Below are 18,560 nucleotides of genomic sequence, written 5' to 3'. Positions count from 1 at the left end.
TCAGTGAAAGAGAATAGGACTGATATCAAAGAATAAGGTAGACAATATTCTGAACTTCAGAAAAATATTTTAACACAAGAAATTAGTCAAGGCCTATGCTTAGGTTTTAAGAGTCAAATTCATTTCACCAATATAAATACCGGAATCTCCAACAAATGAGCTGATCAGGTGAAGCTCGCTTTTAAAACCAGGGCAACAGCCAAAACATAGTCACTGCTTCCATTATGAAGGCCAGCGAATGAACAGAAGTTCCTCCATCCCATTTTCATAGTATACTAATGTCACCAGACCACCATAATGCACTAATTAATCTTCTGCTACATAACATACATACACTCGATCCAGCATGTCAATTCCTGCTTCACACACACACACACAAAAAAAAGCTTTACTTACTGCTTTAAAAAATTTCTCAGATAGCTGGCACTTGGACCCAAAACTTTTAGGCTGCAATGTCATGTTTTCCTTTGTCTGGGAATCAAATGATGGATTTTCAATCAAGCAATTAACAAAAACCCATATATGATTCTTCACCTGTTGAGAACATAGAAACCAATTTACTCAACAAAAATTACCACATTCATCTTTTTCAAGATTCAACATTCAACTTTTGTATAAAGTTACTTGCCTGAAATGGTTTCACTGAAACTCCAGCTTTATTCTTCTTTTTCACCACTTCTATCAGTTTGCCCACAACCTGATCCACCACGTAATCAACATGCCTACCACCCTTAATGAGGAGAAAAAAAAAGAAAAAAAAAGAACAAAACCATTGAATTTCCTAATAGCTTTTAGCCATATAGTAAATCCTTAAATTTAGAAATCCATACACATTAAGTTGCAGCATAACAAAGGAAAATTCGTTTTCAAGTTTCTCTTTCATGTCATTTAGTCTTCACACAAGTGAGAATGACAGATGTTGCATGGAACAGAAGAAGCAGGAGACCTTTCATTCACTGTACAGTGGTGGACTTCAAATGTAGCTGCTTACAGCTTGTAACAGGATACAAAACCTTAAGAGTATGGCAGATTGGAAAATTACTCTGTAGCACTGTGATGGTATCTGCAACACCACATGGCTGTGTGAGGGACTGTGCTGAATTGCTGACTCACATTGCTGAGTCTCGCTGCTGCTGCCCCAATACCCTGCTGTTGTAGGGGAGTACGCACAAGACGTCCCCAAAGAAACCACCATACCCGCGCCTGCCGAGCTGTGCTTGCCCGATAGGGTAATGAGCTCTGTGGAAATGGGTGGACTTTTCCGAAAAATTGTGGGGACTGGGACAATAAGAGCACTGCATGCTCCCCTGTCAAGGACAGAAGACCCGAACATGGAAAAACATTGGAAGGACTGTGACACCTGAAGGAGAGACACCTGACTGGCGGCAGAGGAACCCGACCCTCCATCACCGGCATCGGAACCGTCTCAGCGGGACGTTGCTGGCTTCGTGGTGGTGGTAACTAGTCTTGCTACCTCTCTTCCGTTCACTTGCTTAGGTCTGCCTCTTTTTCTCCTTCCTTCCTCTGTTCTATCGCAGCTATTGGTTATTGTAGGGAATAAAAGTTGTAAGGTTGTACAGCATCTGACCTCGTTTGTGTCTTAATCTCGCTCTCGGGATCATTTAACAACCCTCCCTGATATTGGACCGGGACAGGCTGTCAAGAGGTATCTTTTTAACAGGCACATAAATAACCCTGGACTAAAACCACCACACATTCATTCAAACTAAACTTTCCCCATTTGGTTCATAATAAAAAAAAAAGAATGTTCAAGAGCTCACCCTCAGATACACCGCATCCACGCCTATTCCTTCCCAAAAGTCATCTCACCTTTTCTTAGCTGTATGTACAGAAAACTTTGAATAAATGCTATTAGCATTCTTTGCTAGCCTGAGGCTTATGCAAGGGCAAATGGAGAGCAAACTGCAAATAGCCAAGCACAAGATCCGGAAAACTCTAGAAGAATAGAGCAAGATAACCTTAAGGAAATGATGAGCAGTTCTCCTTAAAACTCACTAGAGGCTAAACCTGCTCCAAATTCATACCTGATGTAGCAACAAAAGATACATACAGAGCATGCAGTTAACCATAAGCTGGCAAATCAACCCCTTAGGAGACCTCACAGCTGTAACTTGTATCTACATAATCATGTCGCCACCTGTTTTGTAGCAAACAAGAGTAGTCAGCTGGACTCCCTTACAGTCACTGCCCAAATGCAGAAGGAAAAAAGGACTTATAAGCAATTTCTTGCATCATCACAGTAAAAAAAAAAAAAAAAAAAAAAAAAAAAAGAAAGAATAGATAGGATTTTCTGCTTCCGTTGCACCATAACAGCTGAAAGTGAAACATTCACAGTGCCTATCACAATTCTGTCCTTTACCCTATTAAAACAGGGGGAGTCCGAGTACTGGTTATCCTTGCTTAAGGCCTTCCCAACTACATATTTCAAGTGAAGCCATTATTGCAAGAAAACTTCTGGCATAGGCAATGTACTCACTTCCCAACTACAATCCCTAGTGCAACAGACCCTGAGGAAGAAGTACTTATTACTTCCAAAGTTTAAGTACATAAGTCAGAAAAGTTACCTTTTAGAAGCCATATATAACTCATGCTTTGCAATATGGCAGGGTGAGGAAAATACAGATTATTTTCAATCTTTAAATAGTGGTTTTACTATTGATGAAACTCAGTCTAAATATGGAAGCACTAAGCATTTGAATACCTTCAGAAGATGCCCCAAAGCTTCTATCACCTTCTCTAGCGACAATTCTCTTTGGACTTAAACTTTAAACCAGCCACAGAAAAACCCCAAAACATACTGCTAGAAGACAAGTAATTTTGAGATTTAATTGCTTGGAAAATAAAGGCATTTCACATAGGCTTTCTGGAAAAAAAAGGTCTATTACAGATCTATTACATCCTAACAATGACCACTGATTTACATGTGTAAAAGAAACCTAACAATTATGAGGTATATTCTACAATGCAGAAGTAATCTGAATCAGAAGCACTAGTGAAGACTAAAACAGCACAAAGTTGTATCATAGATAAAACATTCCAGATTAGGAAGAACAAATAGTATTTGAAGGTATGTATCCTGTAGTCTTTAATTCTATGGAACAATGACTACTGAAATTGCCTAAACCAACGGTGGTAAATATGTTTAAATATTTACAAGTCTAAGGTGACACAACTTCCCTTACAGGTAAAATAGCATGCTTTCTTTGGAAAGATGTCAAAAATATGAATGGTCCTAAACCCTGGATATGTGAAAGCTGTTTGCATTTTTTATTATTAAAATGCCTGCCTTTAAACATATAGATAAAAAGGTACAAACAATAATAAAAAGTTAAATTCTAGTGGCTATTATAGAAAGTTAATAATGCTTTGACTAAAATCTATTATTTTGTAACAAAGAATGGAATGATGCAGGCATATCCTATACAATTAAAACATACCTAACTCAACACTCAATATTTTAAAGAGAAGATCACCTCTGCTTAATATCAATTAGTGCCTTACTAAAATACAGACTAAATAATGGTTCCTGTTGAGAACAATTTGCATTAGGACAGACAAAATAAAGAAAACATGTCTATGGAGACATTCATCATGAGGTAACAAACAAAAAAAACCCCTCCTTCTTTAAAGCTGTTTTAAAAACAGCACTAAGGAGAAAAAAGCTTTTGATGGACATGAGGAAGTATAGGATAGATAAGAAATAAGAAATGGAAGACAACAAAACCAAGAAAAAAACAGCAGCCAAGAAGACAGAGGAAAAGAAAGAGCAAACAACCAGGAAGCAAAAAAAAAAAAGTCAGGTTTCTACATTTAAGGCAGAGTATGCTTCTGAAAAGACTGAGGAAGATGTAAAGTGGTTGAATTGATGGGAGATGGTAGCTGTGTTCTCAACTTCATGTAGAAAGTAGACATGAAAATTAAAAAAAGACAGAGGAGGTAGAAAAATGGCTTAAGATGGTAAATATTATTAGTCATAACCAAACCAGTACTTGCACTTCAAAGAAACCATCTGTGGTTTCTGTCAGTCTCTAGAGTCACCTATTAAACAGCAACACAAACCACTAGGGTGTTTCAGAAGCACCATACATACAAGTATTTTTTCATGGCATTTCTTCATAAAAAAAACAACCAAACAAAACCACCCCAAAGCCAAAACCCACCAAAATTAAAACACAACAGTTTGCATTCACGTATGAATGACAGAGTTTCAGCACAGGGAGAGTTCAAGTGGAAGGTGATACACTGATATCCTGCCACTTTAAAGAAAAATAAATCCATGTCCAAACTGTAAAGAAAAGCTACTACAGGAAAATATCAAATTACACGTTTCAAAAACATTCCACATTTGAATGGCAATGTTAAAATGCATTACTTTTACTCACCACATTACTGAAAACTTATGCTTACGGGAATATCTCAGTATATTTTTGTATTTACAACTTCAACAATTTTTTTTTCTTCAATTTTAACACTTCAAATATTTTGCTAAAACTAACATCCGACATATCAAAAAATAGCTACTTACCAGCAATTCTTGTTCTTAGAAGATATTAGTTATTATAACAGTTCCCCATTCCTGTGTCCATTCTTAGTGTGTAGCAATGAGTGAGGGATGTTCAGAGCTCAAAGTTGGGAACCTTTCAACCATCTCACCAGTAGGTGGCACATTTACCCACTATAGAAGCATAACAGCCTATAACTGCCCCAACTGTCAGTACATTGTAATACAAGACAGAAAAATACCCTCTAAATCTAGAGGGCTGTCAGTGATTATTATGACTACTGTATTATGAGAAAGAGCACTAAAACTGCATAACCTTCTTTTCCCAGAAGGTAACCATTATGATTGACACCTAATGAAATGGTAACAACTGAAATCTTAAAAATGAAGCTTAGACTGGCACCCATATACATTCTATTCATATCGTCATCAACAGACAACAGCCTCAATTAATTCTGAGGTAAGCCTCTGACAGATAAATGGTTCATATGGCAAACAAATTCAGAAGCTAATTATAAATTTGAAGTTTTCATTTAATTAGCTATACAAATAAAATCCTATTTTCTTTTGCATTTGTTTTCTATTATATTTATTTTATTAGAATAAACCTGAAAACATCAAGGTCTAGAATGGTTCTTAATTTCTTGCTGAACTCCAGCAAATTTTAACAGGTTGGGATGCTCCCTCCACCCAAGTCTACTATCTGACACTGCATCTGTATTAGCTGAGCATTTCTGCTAAAATGATTAGTAACATTACAGTCAGCAGTGCCGCCATATTAAAAATATCATTAGATTGCTATGTTAATAACTGAAGTTTCTACTACAATTTCTACTACAGCCAGTATTTGAAATTCAGAACTTAAGAAGACAATGTTTAATCAGTTTATATACAAGTCTCACTAAAGGTTACCTGCACAACTGTAATAGCTAAAAACATTCTTTCAAATGCTGCCTCAGAGCCTGAAGTCGAATTCTGTGGTGTTCTACTGTGGCAAAATTGTGAATAAATGGGGACCTGACGAAGGTAACAAATTTACAAGAACAAAACAAGGGAGTCGTGCCTCAACATACTGCCTGACCTTCTACACGCCCGTCAACCTAAAAAAAACTTGTTTGGAATTTAAAGCAAGTTTAAAAAAGGTGGAAGGGAAGTTACGACTGGGTGAAATTTATCCAGAAATAGAAATGAAAAGCTTTCAGCAAACAGCGATAAATAACCAAAAAACAGCTGAAATGAGCTCCTCACCTGTTAGCAGATAAGGGGACAGGCAGTTGACGCAGTTAGTTACTAGCCATTATGTCTCATCAGTGGGTAGTTGCACATCAATTGCTGGTGAGGTGGTTCACCGGCCCCGAACATTCCACATCCAGTCACACACATAAGGCATGGATTGGGAGAGTGGGAAAAACTAGAAATTACAACACTTACCTTTGAAGAATACACAGTACTTTTTCTATGAATTTTCTTAAAGAATATATAACAATGTACGTGTAACTGCATGATGGGTGAAAATTGATCCAAAAAAGTCAAATTCAAAATCATTTGAGTAAGTGTATGCAATATATTTAACTTAGGAGTCAATAAGTATTCTTTTTTTTCAAATACATTTTCTTAACCTGATATCACACATTATTAAGTTTCTCTACATTGCCAGCTTCTTCACAAAGGTATTGTATACATCTTTAAGATCATGCTGGTTTTTTTCTTTATGTTGCATAAAGAGGCCTGAATTAAAACTAAGTTTTAACCTTTCAACTGCCAGATACATATGTTATCCCTAGTTTTGACAAGTATCAGATAAGCATTTAATTAAAATGCACACTTGGAAAGTAAATATTCTATGATGAAATAAACTATCCCCCTTACCACTGAATGCTGGTTCAGCTACACTGAAAATTACACTGGAAGAAGTTCTGTAGTAAAAATTATGTATCACCAAAACACTGACTACACATTGTCTACCATGGAGATTAACACTGATATTTCTGGGCACCTACCTGACTATGGACCTCACTTAGTGTAATCACTGGTGCTTATGAATCACTTATGCTACCATTAGAATTTTCTTCTGTTTGACTCTTAGAAGAGATCTGAGCAAGGAGGGGTTTTTAAGTATCTGATTACGAATTTTTTTCTTTCTCATCTTTTGGGAAGCTCATGTTTAAGATTCCCTAAAAACAGCCTCACCAGTGACTAGAATTACTTGACTGTTGTTATATCACTCATCTGGTACAATTTGTGAAGAGCAGGAATGACTAAGAACTTCTTTCACCACGGTGGATCTCAGATACCTAAACCTGGGCCATGCCAAACAGGCATAAATGAGAGTTACACTAGATGATTTCAGGTGATTGCCTTGGTGCCTGACCACCCCAGAAATTTGAGAAGCACAAAGACTGTACATTAGTATGCTGAGCATAATGCTACTTTATCATAACTGAAGATTTGCTATATTAGCTATAGTTGCTAATAAGAGGAGAGAACACCTAGATGCCCTAGAAACACAAATAAATGAAAATTAATTTCAACACTTCAGGCCAGTTTTATACATCATAAAGCCATGAATGGAAAGCCATTTTTCAAGAACACCAGAAGCCATTTTTGCCCTCCAAAACTTGCTACTACTAGCTTTAAAGGGGTTTGTACATTTTTTTACCTTAACTTCAGAATTGTTTTATTATGTGTTTAAAAGGAAGGAATAAAAAAAATTCCATTCATGTGATATTTAATCAATACCATGTAGGCTCACATAAGACATCAGTATCACTGATAATGATTACTAGTGTTTTAAAAACTAATGCATATTCAGAAATACTGCTATGAATGTATTTTGATTGCATCCAATTGCTCTGCCAGATCCTCTCATGCAAAGGATTATCTCACCTGTTTATTTTTAGTAACCCAGATTTATTTTTTTATCAAATATCTGACTGGGCATTACTTTAACACACATTTTTATCATTTATATTTTTTATCATTTAATGTAACTACTCACCTTTGTGGTAGCTATACTATTTACAAAGCTGATTTGCTGAAACCCTTTTTCACTTAAAGTGAGGCACACATCCCATCGTTCATTCACAACTTCATGAATAACTTTGAGTGCAACTCCAGTTTCATCCAGCTTGTCTTTTACGTAAAGATCTACATAACTACGAAATCCATTTACCTATGAGTAATACAGATAACAATTACTATTCTTCACATCAAATACTCAGTACACTTAAAATATTTCAAATGAGGCTCTTACAGGTAATTTCTTCCCATTCAACATGACTTTGACTCCTTTGCATGACCCAGCCAAATCATATGCTCTTCTTGTCATGAGGGCCACAATATCCTTATCAAGTTTTTCCATTTTAAATTTAGATAGGTCTGGCTGGAATGTAATGCATGTGTAGTCATCACCATCAAAATGCTTAATCTTGGGTTCAGAGGTCTTCATCATATTGTTCATCCAAGTCTTTGGAAATAAAACATTTTAGATGTTAGTTTACAATACATGTTATCCTCCTCCTCTGTTCCGCTTTCCAGCTATGCTAGGATTTCAACAGGTACACAACAAAAGCCTCACAGACTTCTTTTAGAAGATTCCTCTGGTAAAACACTATGCATAAAATTAATTGCTTTACCAAGATTTGCACAAGCATTGGTGACAGCAGATTTGTGGTTTCTGTAAATATGCAGGTATCATTACATTGATGGACATGATTCTAATGCAAATAGAGACCACCACAGAACTGACTAAATTAGATACAAGTGAGCTAGCTAAACAGTCCCTATTGCCCATCAGTTTAATGCTTTCAATCTACTACACACTTCTATAGAGAGGCTTATTAGTCCCTGTACAGAGACTCAGTAGTCTCTGAGATAACATCTTTGTGGCTGTGCAGTGTACCAAAGCATGCTTCTTGACAAACCAACTTGCTCAGACTTGACTCAGGAGTCTTGGCATTGTTCCCAGTTTAAGACAACAGGCACTTTTATAAGACCAAGCAGAATGCCTACTCACAGCATATATCGAAGTTCAGTTGTGTTAAATTTTCACAATTTTTGAAAATAGTGGAAAACTTAGCACTTTATCTAAATCATAAAGCATGTAATTTTCAAAAAGTACACTCAAACCAATATTAATTTGCTTTTTGGCAGTCAGCAGAAAATATTACATTTTAAAGAGACAGGTAAAACCATTGAAATGTATTGTTTACGTAGTGACATGACAGCATAACCAGAAATCAAATACTTGTCCAGAAAAAAAGAGAAGGAAGCCACCAACTGGGAAAGACTCCCAAGCCAAAGAACTTTGGTATTTAATACTCTACAAAGTTCTTCAAACTTTTGGAAAGATGGCTATCTCAGAGCTATATACAGTAGATCAGATTACATTCAATCCTTGGTCTGTGTGCTAACAATGATAACAATGAGCAATGGGTTCAAATGGGGAGGGAGGTGGGGTTTGTGCTGAAGTCCAGCTAGGCTAATGCAATTCATGACAAACACTGAAAAATCTTTTTCTTAACACTTTACAAAATTGTCTAGATAGTTGTTTCCATGTTTGCACAGCCAAGTAGAAAGATTTTTTGACAAATTATGTAACAGCATTTACAAAATGTTTCCATTAAATATATTCCTTTTCACACGCACATGTATATACTTTAAACAGAAGAAATTTGTTTTTCATTTTTAGCCCCCTAATGCTCCCAAGAAAGATAGTACTTTACAAAAAAAATAAAATTAATACATAGAAGTACCAATTTTACGGACTGAACTAACCTAGCCTGCAAACTCTACACATCCATTTGAATGTTAAATGATTCATTTCATGGACTATTCATGAAATATGGAAAACGTGTTAAACCTTAGATTTATAATTACAGCAATGAAAAGGAAAAAAGTTGAGATCATTTCTATACCTGCTTAAAGCTGTGTTTGTATTCCTTGCAAGCAGTTTCAACTGTAAACTTTGTACTAAATATGTTACAAAGTTTTGCACCATAGCCATTGCGCCCACCTGAAAAAACAACACAGAGAAAGTTTTTCACAGCAGAACCATATTTATGATATACAGAGTGTATGCCAATAAAGTAAAATGTTCCTCTATAGGACAAAAGTCGGGCCACATGTCAACAGCTATCAAAGGATGCCAGAGGTGGAGTTTCCAATCTGGTGCAACTGCTTCTGCCTCTAAATGAGCAGTTTGCTCCTCCCCCTAAGGCCAGGATACTCCCATTGATTCCCTTATGTTGATCTACCAGTTGCTTGCCGAAAGGCAAGTGACCTCAACACCCTGATCCAGCTGAAAACTAGGTCATGATCAGATCCAAGTCACTCTACAACCACACATCATAATATGGGCAAAATATATGGGATAGAACAGAAGTAACTATCATTCATGACCTAAATTAGGGTTACTTTACATTTAGAATAGTAAATCATATCCTAATCTATTAAATTTATATTTCCCCTCATTTCAAAGGCATAAATGTTTAAATGCTTGCATACATTGTAATTAAAATACAAAAACATGTTGTTTGTTACTGAATAATGAGTACTGACATTAAAGATGTAAAGTTCTCTGTAAACATTGCTATTAAAGAAAGAAAAAGTAAGATTTTTTTCTTTAAGTCATTTTACTCTAACAAAGAGCTATAGTAATGCTGACAAAGTAATCACCTGTTATGAGACAGAATAGAAAAAGTAAGAAGAGAAAGCATACTGAAAAGCAAACAGTGGCTTAATTGAATAATACAAAGCATGTTAAATTGTCTTGCCTGTAACTTTTTTCTCATCATCATCATAGTTGCTGGATGTTAGCAGCTGCCCAAAGATTAAAGCAGGTACATATACTTTTTCTACTTTGTGTTCCACAACTGGTATACCCTTTCCATTATTCCATATGCTGATGATGTTTGATTCCCTATAAAACAGTGAAGACATTAAGCCAATTAATGTAATCTTGAAAACAGACTCCTGCATACATTTTACCTGTTCAAATAACTACATGAAATACAATAAAAGACCATATTCTTACTATGTTTATTCACAGCTCTATCAATTTTAATTACAAAACCCACTTCTGCGTGCTTATTAGATGTCTTAGAAGAAGCACAATTGCCCATACATGACAGTATTTTGTGTCATAAAAATAACCCCCCAAAATCTGTTTGAAGACCTTTCACTATCAACATGATCTGCAACAGAATCCTGAAGTTTAGTGATAGAATTATACTTAAGTTAGAGAGGTAGCTTTTTAGGTTTCACTGAAGTCCACCCAGACACAGCCAAGTTATTATGTTTAAAACTGTTATTTCCCAGTTATGATAAACTTTGTAACTTATTTTATGCATCAATGCCAAAATCCATCAACATCTGGCATCATTAATACTTGTAGCTCTCACATAGCATTTTCATTCTGGAGTATTAGAGAGTACAAAATCATGACAGGTCAGGCAGATTTACACTACTATTTCCCTCCCACTCCATGATAAAAGCAATGTGGTCCACAGAAACTGAGAATGCACTGAGAACTTGCAGAAAAATGACTTCTCAGAATATTTATGCTAAAGATTAGGTGTCTAAAACATTTATTATTCAGTTAAATGTCACTGAAAAGGTACTAACAAAGGAACCCAATCAACATCTGTCTAACCACAGTACTTTTCATTAGGAAATATCTCTTAAGTATTCAATTTCAAAACACAGTGGTAATGACATATTTGCAATCTGCAGTTCAGTGTGATATAGCTAATTCAAACATAACCTTATCCTAATGCTAAAGGAGCTAACACAGAAGTTCAATAGGTACAAAATTATGTTACAAAACCTCAAGGTTGGTATTTATGATTTATTAGTAACCTGGCTGGTTATAGTTATGTACTGCTAAGCTTTCATCTAATCATGAATTTTATGATCTTCCAGTTTTAAGTTTCATTCAATCAAACATTAATGAGTGGTTTAGGAAAGCAAATTATTATAAATTCAGAATGGTAGTACTTACTGTTAACCACTTTTAATTCACTTTTTCATCTTAAAATATGAAGCTAATGGAAATAATTCCAAAAATATTATTTTGTTGTTAAAAATTCCAATTTAATTTAGTAAAATCATTTGTACAAATCTGAACTACAATAGCACTGGCAAGGAAAGTAAATGAAAACATGCTTTTACTTACGGATCAATGGATATTTTAATACAAGTCATATTCTTGTCCCTCTGCTTATTGTCAGCAGCATTTACTATGAAACAAAGCAGCACAAATTAACACTTTGTAGGAGCAATAATTAATTACTTGATCTGTAAAACTGGTAGTATACATATTCCACCACAAGTTACAATGGTCTAGGTGTTTCTTAATCTGGTGTATCTTTATATATTCTGTATCTTGTTACTCAAGTCTATAAATATGACCAAGTATCTGCAAGAAGATGTTTTTCAACCTTCTTGTAATTACTGACTATTTCTAGCAGTTAGACTATCTTAGAAATAAATATAGATGTGTATTTTGTGAGCCTGTTCTCATAACTGTTCTTAACATACCAAGCACTTCATTCTTCTCTTGCTGTACTTGTTTGGAAATTTATTACACGTATTACACCATGTATGTTAAAAACCCTAGAAAATTATATGCATCACCAGATCAGTTTACACATCTTTTTGCTACTGAAACCCAATCCTGAAAATGTCACATCCATTAAGGAGTGTTTTGACTGCAGCAAAAGTTATCTCTAAAGAGCCTGTGAGTCTTACAACTAAGAGTTTACATAGTTTAGGATAAAAAGAAGGATAACTGGAAATTAACGTTTGATCGGAATTTAATTAAACTGCACTCCAATGTATATTAACTACAAACAACAGAAATCAGAAATGTGACTATGGCCATTAACCATGAAAACACATTACAATCATTTTCAGCATTTGTCTTGTCACCCATGAAACAGATGCAAATAAAACCCCAAAACAGCAAGCACAATGTCTTGATAGATTATAAAGGTCTTCATACAAGATCAGATATTTCAAGGTGCAGTTTCATTTTCTAAAAATAATTTGTTTGTGCTTCAGTCACCATGCTTTTAAATGGCAGTATGATATTTATTCATTTTTAAACTGTCTGAAGTCTAGAAATGAGCCATGTAAGAATCACCATCACCACCACTATCATTCTGTACAGAAGGAGGTAGTTTTAATGACTCGTGAAATTACCATCTAAGTTAACACTAAGACAACTTTCAGTTGTCTTCTTTCAGAAGAACAATCTTCTTTCCAATGCTACTTAAAGCTGTGGCCCTAATCAACTCTGCAGATTAAAAATCTTGTAACAATTTGATCACAAAGAATGATCTAGATTGGACATTCAGTAACAAATATTTACACTTTCTTCCAAGTTCAACTGAAAACTCTTCCCTCTTTAAACTGTTCTATAGTGCTGGAATGCACTAAAATTTTCATGCACTGCAGTTTAGTCTGTGATTTAAACTTAGATACAAATTAACGTGCTTTGAGAGTGCTCAGAAAAGTGTATACTCCATAACGCTAAAGCAATATTATTGTTAAAAATACTTACCAAGGATTTCATCAAAGATCTTGTACAAGCCTGGAACAAAGGTAACTTCTCTGCAATTCATTCCTACATCTTCATCATAAACCCACATTAACTACATGTAGACAAAACAAAATATAAATATTTACTGTTTTAGTAAACCAGTCTATGATTCTCTAAGATCTGTTTACTTCAGGAACTTTACTCTTCCAATCTGATTGCTGCTGTCATACAAGACAAAAGCAGAAGCAGAAGTTTGGCAAAAATTACAATTGTACCCACAAAAACTGCCATAATGAAAAGCCATTATTTTCTGCTTGGTGAGGAACTCCGACAGTATAGACACTGAAGTTCAAAGCAATTTGCAACTTCACAAAAACAGCTGAAAAAAGTGCCAGCAGGAAGCTTAAATTTTCTGTTCTCTACCTAAACAAATAGACCAAAGCATTTTTGGACCTAGAGCAAATGCTACTTACAAATGTATATATATTTGCGTACGTATAGGCATGTCTGTAAACACACACATATATACACATATGGTGTGTTTATGTTTTGACTGAACTTCAGCATTTTCTAAGCATGTTTTTTCAGGTGAACCAAGCACTGCTTTAAAATGTCTTCTCTTGACCCATTCCTACTCATGCAAGTTTTTAGCATCATAATTCAGAATACTCAGAAAAGTAGAGATGTGCCTATTTGTTAATCAGAATAGTCATTTCCCCATTAAAACAGCAAAAACTATTAAGACTGTAAATTTAGTGACACTTACCTGAGTTAATGGTTCAACCGACCCAATGTAGGTATCTGGACGGAGAAGGATGTGCTCAAGCTGAGTCTTTTTCTGATAAACTCTCTCAACAGACATCTTCTTTGAAGTGTCATTTTTATTAATGCTTTCTGAGTCTTCCTTTTTTGAAGCATTGATCTGATTATCAAATAATGTCTAAAAAAAAAAAAAGACACCAACAATCAACCTCATTCATTCAAGCTGTCACTCTCAAGATATAAACAAAACCTGACAGAGATTTAATTACAATCAAAACTTGTCATGTAATTTAAGTGTTTTCAGATGTACTAAGATCAAGCTATCCTCTCAACAGAGAAAAGTCAAGATTATATGATAGTTTCTTAGCAAATTGTAACATATTGAAACTTTAATGATTTACTAAGCATGATAAACCAAAATAAGGAAACCACAGTATATATTAAAAGAGACACCTACTTCCTCAGGTTAAGTATTTATAAGACCCGTTTTGTGCTTAAGCATTTGAATCCAAACCACTGAATACTGTTCTGAATAATAACAGTAAAACTGCTCTTTTACATTTTAGTTCAGACAATTCTGTCAGTGGGACTTAAGAAACACTGTAATGCCTCTCCTATGGCTTCTCAATTGCTATAATTTACATTGTCTATTTAACTGAAGTAATTAAACCTGATAGAATCCCAGTTTAGAATGCTTTATGACAAAATAAACCAAGGACTGTAAAAAAAAAAAAAGACAGAGAGAATCATATTGGCTAATATTGGAATTTAAACAGAACTCAAGCCTAACACGGCTGCAGATGATGAAAAATGCCTCAACTGGAAGAATAAGCAGTGTTACAGAAAACAAATCCACTTTTGGGGGGAGGATACAGGGATTTGGTGCATCTTTCAGCAAATTTTTCCTGATAAATACCTCCTTCCCATTGAACTAAAACCACACAAAAGTTAAAATATCTCAGAGCAATCAAATGTAGGCAAGTCCTATTCTGAGACAGTAAGAGCATATCTACCAAGAGACTAGGTATGACATTTTACAGTATACATTCTTAGTTGTAAATCGGAATTATCTTAAAAATACCAATAAACTTACCTTGAACTCACATGATTTATTTGCCTGGCTAGCAAACATAGCAGAAAAAAATTTGTCATCACCTGTCCAATACCTGAAATAGCCTCCCTCTCTTACACAGGGTTTACCAACTTTGAAGCAGGTGTTACATGACCAGTAAAAACCATCAACAGACAAATAATGAGGACAAAACCCACTTGCCACTCAGGTAAATATTTTATTCCCATTTAGCTGTTTCCAGTAAAAACCTGTATAAAGTAAACATAGGCCAAACTCCAACCCTGGTGTCGTGGTTTAACCCCAGCCAGCAACTACACACCATGCAGGCACTCACTCACTCCCCCCCACCCAGTGGGATGGGGGAGAAAATTGGGGAAAAGAAGTAAAACTCATGGGTTGAGATAAGAACGGTTTAATAGAACAGAAAAGAAGAAACTAATAATGATAATGATAACACTAATAAAATGACAACAGTAGTAATAAAAGGATTGGAATGTACAAATGATGCGCAGGGCAATTGCTCACCACCCGCTGACCAACACCCAGCTAGACCCCAAGCAGCGATTCCCCGCCCCCCCTTCCCAGTTCCTAAACTAGATGGGATGTCACATGGTATGGAATACACTGTTGGCCAGTTTGGGTCAGGTGCCCTGGTTGTGTCCTGTGCCAACTTCTTGTGCCCCGGCTGGGCATGAGAAGCTGAAAAATCCTTGACTGTAGTCTAAACACTACTGAGCAACAACTGAAAACATCAGTGTTATCAACATTCTTCGCATACTGAACTCAAAACATAGCACTGTACCAGCTACTAGGAAGACAGTTAACTCTATCCCAGCTGAAACCAGAACACCTGGATTAACCTGTCACCATGTAAGTTTCTCAGCCAGAAGAAAGTATCATCACTACTCTCTCTATCTAGCCTTTGTTGCAGCCTCGGACAGCACCGAAAGCAAGTGGTAAGAAAGCAGATAAGCACATAGGAACAAGGAGCAAAGGATATTGAAGTCATCCAACCAACTTCAGCAGATTCAAAAAGGCCAAACAGCAACCTACAGCATACAATTAACAAGGACAATTCTCCCCATATTATTCCAATTTGTCTTTTCCAGCTTCTACTATTTAAGCTTTGATGCTTTTTTTCTACACACACCCATATACACATCCCCTGCCCCCCACCAGGCAGGCACAGGAATAAAGCATTTCATTCTATTCAGAACAAGGGAAAATACCTTTCTCTTCCAGATTTAGAATCACATTTTTCTAGTTTAGTTACAGAAATGCTATGAAACACGTACTTCAAGAACCTTTGGGACAAGCAGACTGTGTGCACCAGTGATGACAACAGCCAATTGTTTGGCCGTGAGTAAATGTGAACAGGCCAAATGAGAATCAAATATTCTCTACTACCCAGTCCTGTAACTGACAGCATCCAGAATAAGAGGGGGAAAGAACCCAGGGGACCCCACAATTCTGCACCAGGATTTCACACAACAGAGTTGGAACCACAGCACTAACTTTCACGATTTTTCTCTGGAGCACATCACACCTCCCACCAAACAGAGAAGTTGCAAAATTGCATACGTGATTAAAGTGTTTTGGTATCCAAGTTAATTTAGTCTCCACACTGTCATCTGGTCTTGAACTGCGACAACCCCCCCACCACCACCCTAAAAAGATTAGCCATGGATCAGCCAAGCAAGCAGAAAAGAAACAGGACTTTGCAAATAGATACATTAAACTGATAGATGGAAGAGGAGGAATGAGAATTGTTACTAAAGCAGCATTGCCAATAGTTGCAAGGTAAATTTTATTTCATTAGTTTTGTGAATGATGTCCAGGCTTCTGATGAGTTTCACTGTACGTGTATATAAATATTTATTTTTTTTCTATCTTTCTGACCTTATTGGCTTTACTTCATGATCATCTTCGACATCATACCTCACAGGAGTCACCCTTAGCACACTTACTGGTTCCATAGCCCTGTTAGCGCTGTTTTACTACGTTTACTTGTTCTAAAGGGACCAGTGATTAGCAGGAAAAGAAAATAATTCTTCTCAAATGAAGCAGAAGTGTTGAAAGAAGGGAAGAGAACAAATGCAATTCATATAGAAAGCAACAGAATTACAAGCATAAAGACCACTAGAATCCTGTTCAAATGGAACTGTTCTATTTGCTCCCAATTCTTGGGCCTCAAGAGGTTTTTACAGTCGGTGAAGCACATGATGGCAGTTACCACACGCCAGTTTTTCAGTTGTCATGTACATCAGTATTGTATTCTTGTGATTGTTCTGAGACAGCTCTCTAGAAAGCTTCTACTTGTACAGCATCTGAGGACTAGGGTCCAACCATGCATCACAAGTCAGTTACACACAAACACAGAATAAGAACTCAGATCTCAGCCTAATAAATTTAGACTACAATTTTCCTATCTCCATTAGCTCTACTTGTACCACAATGTTTGGACTTTTTCTAATCCACTGACTCTTGGACTTTATTGTGATTGAACGAGTACCTCTAGATTGTGAAAAATTACTACAGAATAGAATTACTGGGAAGGGATTCCTACAAGCCATTGCCTTTAATATGCTAGGAAATGCATTTCTGTTTTCCAGCAAAAGTCTTACTGACAACCTGGAGGAGCTTGTACTTTCCAACTTATCAGTAAGAAATGTATAGAGTATCAAAACTGTATCTTCTGTTGAGACACTACTGCCAGATTGTTGTCATGTTGACAGAGAACTGAGGTCACACCTAGACAAACTTTGCTGCCTAAAAGAGCTAGTTCTGAAGAAGTGTCACTTCTTGGGGAACAGTGAGTTTGCTTTAACCCAGCAGTAGTAAGGATCTCTGTTACTCTACTCCCTGTGACAGCTATGTCTATTATCTTTTATAACACACTAATTAGAATATGATAAGGTGTGATTTAAGAGGGGGAAAAACACACACAACGGATCAGCATAACATTTTTTCTCCCTGGTCAGTGATTATTACCAAAAAAAAAAGGGGAAAAAAGTAGTCTTAAAGAACTTTAATTCTATAGTTATTACTAAGACATCACAAACACCTTTTCAGTATGCTCTACTTAAACATTTGAGTTTCATTGTCATAGAGCAGGACAAATTTTATTTGTACAATCTTCCAAGTATAGTATATCTTCTGTATGCAGAAAATACTTGTGCTATAAACATTCAGAACTTATTTAACTTAACACACTATTGAAACACAAGCATAAAAACAAAAGCCACAAAGTATTCGACTACACAAACTAATGTTATTATGCAGGCATGCAAGCATCAGAAGTCTGCAGAACTGCAGTTTCCCAGATGAAGCCTTTTGGGCTGTGCCATACTCTGAAACAGAAGAGCAACTCTGAATCCCTGTACCTCTGTCTTGAATGGACATTTTTAGAGTTCAAGTATGTTTAGAACTCATCCCAAAAACGAGAAAATCTTCATCACCAAATCCATGACACAGGTCTATGGACATGAACATCCTCCACAGTCTTCCCATTATGTTTTCCTTGGTAACTTAAAAAAAAAAAAAAAATTTAAAGTGCTTTCATCTGCTGAATTTCTACTACTTAAAATGCAAGTAAATATAGCAGGAATGCTCCCCCCCGCCCCCTTTTTTTTTTTAAACTGAGCAAGCACTAAACTGCAGTG

General features: G+C 36.0%; 1 protein-coding gene across 3 annotated transcripts in view; it reads right to left on the bottom strand.

Moving 5' to 3' along the window:
• The window catches only part of TOP2B (topoisomerase (DNA) II beta 180kDa), a 70,312-nt gene that overhangs the window by 36,856 nt on the left and 14,896 nt on the right, over nucleotides 1–18,560 (bottom strand). For all 3 annotated transcript variants that reach the window (XM_010584344.1, XM_010584346.1, XM_010584347.1), the window contains exons 2-10: nucleotides 13,831–14,004; nucleotides 13,086–13,176; nucleotides 11,697–11,760; nucleotides 10,297–10,442; nucleotides 9,439–9,536; nucleotides 7,776–7,988; nucleotides 7,521–7,694; nucleotides 629–730; nucleotides 397–534 (exon numbers count right to left, since the gene is read on the bottom strand). In XM_010584344.1, coding sequence (XP_010582646.1) covers nucleotides 397–534; nucleotides 629–730; nucleotides 7,521–7,694; nucleotides 7,776–7,988; nucleotides 9,439–9,536; nucleotides 10,297–10,442; nucleotides 11,697–11,760; nucleotides 13,086–13,176; nucleotides 13,831–14,004 — 1,200 coding nt within the window. The remainder of the gene's footprint in view (nucleotides 1–396; nucleotides 535–628; nucleotides 731–7,520; nucleotides 7,695–7,775; nucleotides 7,989–9,438; nucleotides 9,537–10,296; nucleotides 10,443–11,696; nucleotides 11,761–13,085; nucleotides 13,177–13,830; nucleotides 14,005–18,560) is intronic.

Source organism: Haliaeetus leucocephalus, unplaced genomic scaffold (genome assembly GCF_000737465.1).
Source record: "Haliaeetus leucocephalus isolate CR32 unplaced genomic scaffold, Haliaeetus_leucocephalus-4.0 Scaffold973, whole genome shotgun sequence".
Taxonomy (NCBI): Eukaryota; Metazoa; Chordata; class Aves; order Accipitriformes; family Accipitridae; genus Haliaeetus; species Haliaeetus leucocephalus.
The sequence above is the reverse complement of the archived record's forward strand: the minus strand, read 5'-3'. Positions and strand labels throughout refer to the sequence as shown.